This window comes from Malurus melanocephalus, unplaced genomic scaffold (genome assembly GCF_030028575.1).
Source record: "Malurus melanocephalus ecotype Western Australia unplaced genomic scaffold, MMel_1.1 scaffold_174, whole genome shotgun sequence".
Lineage (NCBI taxonomy): Eukaryota > Metazoa > Chordata > Aves > Passeriformes > Maluridae > Malurus > Malurus melanocephalus.
Genome location: NW_026623406.1, coordinates 660,282 through 666,479, shown reverse-complemented (window position 1 = coordinate 666,479; position 6,198 = coordinate 660,282). Strand labels below are relative to the sequence as shown.

Below are 6,198 nucleotides of genomic sequence, written 5' to 3'. Positions count from 1 at the left end.
GGCTTCCCCCGCGCGCCGCTCGCTGCGTCCGGTGCGCGGCGCTTCTGGAAGGATCCGGGCGGCGGGGCCCGGCGGCGGGGCCGGGCGGGAGCAATGTCGGGGCTCCTGCACACCACGCTGAGCGGGCTCAACAGCGACTCGTACTGCGAGATCAGCCAGTACCGGGACCAGCACTTCCGGGTGCGCCCGGCGCCGCGGGGGGCGCGGTCCGGCCGGGGCGGGGAGGGCTGAGGCCAGGGCAAGGCCGTGCGAGGAGCCGGGCGCTGGGAGGGCGCGGGGCGGTGGGAGCGGGACGGCGAGCGCGCTGACTCCGCGGTCTGCGCCTCTGTGCCCGCAGGGTAGCAGGCAGCTGCAAGAGAAATCTCTGAAGATTTCCTCTACGCTGTATGTCGGCAACCTGTCCTTTTACACCACCGAGGAGCAGATCCAGGAGCTCTTCTCCAAGTGCGGAGATGTCAAGAGGATTGTCATGGGTCTGGACAAGATCAAGAAAACCCCCTGTGGCTTCTGCTTTGTAGAGTATCCTTTCTGGTTCTCTTCTGTCAGCATGTGTGTAGTTGGCACCTGTAGTTCCTCTGCCCATCAAGTGCATCTGTACTGCTGTTGGGAAGGAGGGATAGCCAAGTGCTTCCTACCAGGCACATTTCGTCCATCCTTGCTTCTTTCCACACCCTGAGAGACTGACTGCACAGTGGTGCCAGATGTGACAAGTGCCACCAGAACTGTACTTTCTGGAGGTGGCAGAAAGCCCCTGTAATTAGTTAATTTCTTTAATAATTTTATGGCCAAAATGAGAACTGTTACAGTCGTCAGGTCTGAGGTCTTCCACGTACAGAGCACGTTTACTTTCTCACCTCAACTGCACACCTGAAGGAAGTAGCAGGATAAGCCATGGGGGCATTTTCAAGCAGAGGGTACGTGCTCATACAGGTTGTGCAAGGAGCTGTCTGTGCAAAGCTCTCCTGTGACGCCTGCGCCTTTTGTTCTATTTCAGTCAAGTTTTGCATAGTACAAAAAGGCATATTACTGATTTCTTGCCCTTAGCAAGGCTTTAATATCTTTGTTCTGTTGTCTTGTCTGTGCAGGTACTAACATTAAAGCACAGAATCCTTTCTGAGCATTAGCTGCTTTTAGCTTGGATTTACATGAGTGCAGTTTTTGATCCCATAGAGAAGAGCGGGAAGAGCAGAAAAGGCTGGAAGGCAGGGGAGGGAGTTCTGCTTRTCGAATATAATAGTTCCCTTTTTTATTTCCCCTGTACCCAACAAAAGAGCACACTTAGTTGTCCTTATAGAGTGCCTCAGGTACTACACGAGAGCAGATGCTGAGCACGCCATGCGGTTTATCAACGGCACGCGGCTGGACGACCGCATCATCCGCACAGACTGGGATGCGGGGTTCAAGGAGGGGAGACAGTATGGAAGAGGAAAGACTGGAGGACAGGTAAAGGCAATACCAGTTCATCCCCCAAATTTGATTCCCAAAAGACTTTCCTCTTCTGTGCTGGTTTTGTTTCACTGAGTGCAATTTGCAGACTGTAAAGACCTGATAATGAAATTTAGTCACTCCAAGGTTGTTTTGGTAATTGATACCTGATGTTAAAAGCTGGAAATAGAACTTAAGGTATTTCTGTCTAGGACTCCAAGCTTCCTGCAATGCCAGCAGAATGCTCCCTTATCCAAGCTAGTATCCTTGAAATGATCCTGAATTTGAGTAGAGGGAACCAGTGTGGCTGCCAGGCCAATCTCATAACACAGCAGTTTCCCCAAGGGCAAAGATGTGATGTAGATAGGATAAAATGTTCTGGAGGCCAAGCCTGGCAATTTCAGAAAGATGGACTGAAAAGCTGAATGAAAATATTTTGGGGTCTTCTTTGTTTCTTAACTGAAAAGATATTAGCCATCAGATACATCATTATTTGACATTTTCACCACCATTACCACCTTTTTGGTGGATTGTTTGAAGAGATCTCAAATGAGTTGAAGTGCTTCTGGTCTGAACTTCAGTTCCCCACCARCTGAACAAGGAGGGGATGATGATTCTGAAGTCTAGTAGGAGACAGGCAGGGCAGRCYACTAATATGTGTGTTGTTACTGTGCCCCAGGTGCGAGATGAATACCGGACAGACTACGATGTGGGAAGAGGTGGCTTTGGCAAGATCATTCAGATGCAGAAGGCAAATCATCAGCCTGCAATCTATTAACTGCCTCGTGGGTCCCAGCTTGTAGAGAGCTCTGTCCTTCCAGAGCTAGCCCTGTTCTCGCATTTGGCATCGAGGTGTGGAGTGAGATCCAAGTTCCAGCAAAAGGTGACCCTCCTCAGACTGTGGGTATACATGTGTTCATTCTCCCTTCTTTCTGTGCTAGAGAGGATGTTCTGTGCTGACACAGGGCAACAAGGGAAAAAGATGGACATCTCTCTAGGATTCTGGACAAGAAGAACTGCAGCATGTCATACACACCTTACGCTATGACATACTCTTCATGTTGCACTTAAGCAGATGGCTTCCTCCAAGCTGTAACTGCAGCCATGTTTGCTTTCAAACAGAACTTTCTTTAAAGGCTTACCACCAGTGGAGCCCTCCACGTGCCTGAGCACCTTGTGGGGATGCACAAGAGATTCAGGTTTCTAATTTACAACCTCACCTGCTTAATAAACAGTATCACTGTTCAAATGAGAGAAGTAGACAAGGTCTTAGCATCCACTTGGAGGTGCCTATCTGCACATCTAGACCTTGGGTTGGTCCAGGCCTGCAGAGCATTTTCCTTTATGATGCCCCCAATGCTGCCTGGCTTTCCAGATCCTCGCTATTCAGTGTGATTTTATTGAAAGTTTCTGTTAATTTTTTTAAATAAACRATTGTATTGGGTCTGGCTGAGATGAAGAATTTTACCCCTGGCAGCCCTTGTAGAACTGTGCTTTGTATTGGTAGTTAGGAATGTGTTGATAACACACCAATGTTTTGGCTGTTGCTGAACAATGTTCCCACAGCATCAAGGCTGTTTCTAACATTCCTGCCTCACCAGCAGGCTGGGATGGGGGCAAGATCCTGGGATATTCCAGACCATATGGCATCTGCTCAGCAATAACAGCTAAGAGAAAGGAGGAGGGGGGCATTTCTTATTACAACATCTGTCTTCTGGAGCAGCTGCTGTGTGTACTGAAGCTCTGCTTCCCAGCAAGAGGCTGGACATCTGCTGGTCCGAAATAGAGAATAAATATTTAGTTTTCATTTGCATCCACGTGCAGCCTTGCTTTTGCTTTATTAAACTGCCTTTATCTTGGCCCACAAATTCCATTCCCATCTTTTCTCCCTGCCCCCTCCTGCTGAGGAGAGGAGTGAGAGAGCAGCTTGGTGGGTACCTGCTGTCCAGGCAGGGTCAGCCTACCAGAGACCTGTTTGGTGCCCTGCCTGGGGCCTGAGACAATGGTAGTCCTGTGCTAAGTGTGCTTTGGTCACAGTAGTTACTAAGTAGGCAGCTCCTRTCGGGTCACACTGTTTGTTGGCTGCACTGCTTATCTCTTTACTTTGCTGGGCTTTGGGAACATGTTAATGCAAGCCATGGCTCTGTGCTTTGCCCTGGCACTGATGGCCTTGCTCTGCTGGGGGAGCTGCCTTGTRGAGAGGATCACATTTCCCACTCCACCTGGTGTGGGTGGCTTTATTGTTGCTGCTCACGAGGTCCCTGCTCACCCTTATGTGAGCTGTTTAATACTACTAATTAACACTGTTGGCATACCCTGGGGGCTGTGTAATCTGGTGTCATCTTGGTGTAAGAGAAGACAATTTTTGGGCGAGTCAATACTAAAATGTGCCCTGAGGCTGCTGGTCTGTGGGTGGCAGAGAGTGTGGAAGGATTTGGGCAAATACCTGGGCTGGTTATCACCTCACATAGCCCCGAGATTACACCTGAACAGGCAAGTAACCCTGGCAAGCTGACATGCCAACTGATGAAGGTGCCTACCCCAGTGAAAACCAGCAGCTTCTGGCACTGTACTGCAGCTTGGCATGTGCAGGCTGAGCCACAGTTCAGGGTAGTCAGAGGGCTGTGGTTAACTCAGGGACCCAAGCCACCTTGGAGAATGACTGAGACTGGGGCACAAACTCCATTTGAGGTGATAGTAGAGATGGGGACCCAAACAACAACAACTRCGATTGCCCCAGTTGTGAAAAAACCCAGGTGGACATGGAAGTCAATGGGTCCATGTCATCAGTTCTTAAGGGAGGAGGGATAAGAAGGGTTCAATCAAGAAGCAGGTCTTGGAGAAAAGAAAATGCAGAAAGGAGTAAGGGAATTCAGACAAGAAGCAGAAACCACCTAGTCTGACCTCATCAGAACTCGGAGACGTGGAAAGATTACAGCCACCAGGTATGTGGAATCCTGACTGGATGCTGCAGTGTTGGGATAATGGAGCCCAAAGTCAGCAGGAAGATAGGAATTAGAAGAACTATTCAGTTCCAGGGGACAAAATAAGATGGATGTCAACATGTGCCTGTGGATGTGATCCAGATACCAACCATGTCTCCATTCTTGTTAAAGGAGGAAATACGAGCTTTGTGCTCATATTGTGAGGCATAGTGGAAAGTGCATATTCCAAGTTATTGCTAGTTTGTGAACCTTCCTCATCGAGTAACCCGAATGAACCACAGAATCACAGAACGGTTTAGGTTGGAAGAGACCTTGACCAGRTAGTTCCAAGCATCCTGCCATGGGTAGGGATACCTCTGAGGAGAAGAGATACATGGGACTTGGTGAACAGCTGGTATTCAGCCAAGGACAACCCACTCCAGCAGTGAGTCCTGTACCTGTTGCAGTTTGTGTGTCAGAACCACTTTATGACACGAACTGAGGGGGACACATACCCTGTTGGTGTTTTAAAGCTGCTGTCACTTGCAGAGATGGAGATGGATGGGTGGGTGCACAAGTCTCACCGTGTTTGTCTACACTTTGTCTTAGTGCTGGCTTTTCCTCTTCTGCACTGTAGCTGATGGAAAACAATTGCATTCTCTAGCTTGTTCTTGAACAAGAGAKCAGAAGAGATGTAAACCCTTTTTGATTCATCCCCAAGAACCTCTCAGCTAGGGCAGGTAATTCCCTTGAACAAGTTAAATTCTGTCTGTAAATTTGGGTTGTATTATGTACACAATAGCAGCTGCTTCTTGCCCAGTAATGTGTCACAATTTTTAATGCATTATCTCATCCTGGATGATAGAAACTGTTGCACACCCATCTGCAGACCAGGCAGTTAAAATCAGCTTAACACACCGTCAGAAAGTCTTGATAACTGAGCTAGGAGGGGTGTTACATTTAGTTTATCAGAATTTCTCCTACCTGTTTGTTCTGCAAATCAGGTTACTGTGCCCATACAACTGTCACAGGTCTTGAAGGAGCCACATGTTTATTCTTCAGCAGCTTTTAGCAATGACAGCATTGACCAGCCTGTGATGCAGGCTGTCCCTGAGATGCAGTGAAATGGAACAGGACATTGACTTAAGAATGAGAAATACAAGCAGTCATCTGTCCAGCCTTGCAAAGCACCATCAGTGTGAGATCCCATGYGGAGAATATGAATTACAGATGGAATAATTGCCTGGTAAACACAGCTGGAAAATGGGAAAGCTTAAGGAAGATGAGGAGAGGTAGCAGCCATAAAATTCTAGGATTTGTAAAGAAATCTCTTGTGTATGCAGTAGGGAAATCAGCACACCTGTGCAGCCTGATAGTGGCAGAGAAGGGGTAGTTCTTCAGGAAGTGGTCACACTGATGGAAAACTACCTGTCTGCACCATAAATGTSCCACTTGTACTGCATGTGCTGCCTCTGCCATCTCCTCCCACACCTCTCAAGGGCTCACTTCCACTGCAGTGAGGGTGTGGGTGCCCTTGGGATACAACTGTCTCCTAAGAGAGGTAGGGAGCCCTGAGTAACCAGGGTGAAGTTCTAGGTGCAGGCACCCTCAAGGTGTGTTCTCAGCTCCAGGACAGACTGCAACAGGAGCCACCCTTTGTTGCCATGTGGACTGGGGGGCAAGAACAGCAATCAGGGCACCAGCTGTAGTGCTGAGAAGAATAAAAAGCAAGAGAAGAGCTGTTGCTCTTCTGGCAGCAAGTCATCATGCCAGACCTGCAAAGGCAAAGCCAGGCGAGCATTAAGCCTGTGTGATTAGAGAGCTGGCCACCTGCCACAGCTCAGGGCCA

At 48.7% G+C, this 6,198-nt stretch overlaps 1 protein-coding gene across 1 annotated transcript; it reads left to right on the top strand.

The window, feature by feature from the left end:
• Positions 1–15: 15 nt before the first annotated feature.
• On the top strand, positions 16–2,878 carry LOC130577344 (nuclear cap-binding protein subunit 2). The gene is made up of 4 exons (XM_057372621.1): positions 16–180; positions 338–519; positions 1,305–1,443; positions 2,105–2,878. Exons 1-4 carry the CDS (start codon positions 94–96, stop codon positions 2,201–2,203), a joined length of 507 nt encoding a protein of 168 aa, XP_057228604.1. The 5' UTR covers positions 16–93; the 3' UTR covers positions 2,204–2,878.
• The last annotated feature ends 3,320 nt before the right edge of the window (positions 2,879–6,198 follow it).

What these genes read in the sequence shown, in the direction of transcription:
- LOC130577344 (XM_057372621.1), top strand. Translation starts at nt 94, where the DNA reads ATGTCGGGGCTCCTGCACACCACGCTGAGCGGGCTCAACAGCGACTCG. An exon ending in ACCGGGACCAGCACTTCCGG is followed by an intron (nt 181 to 337) that starts GTGCGCCCGGCG and finishes CTGTGCCCGCAG; the next exon opens with GGTAGCAGGCAGCTGCAAGA. An exon ending in GAGGAAAGACTGGAGGACAG is followed by an intron (nt 1,444 to 2,104) that starts GTAAAGGCAATA and finishes ACTGTGCCCCAG; the next exon opens with GTGCGAGATGAATACCGGAC.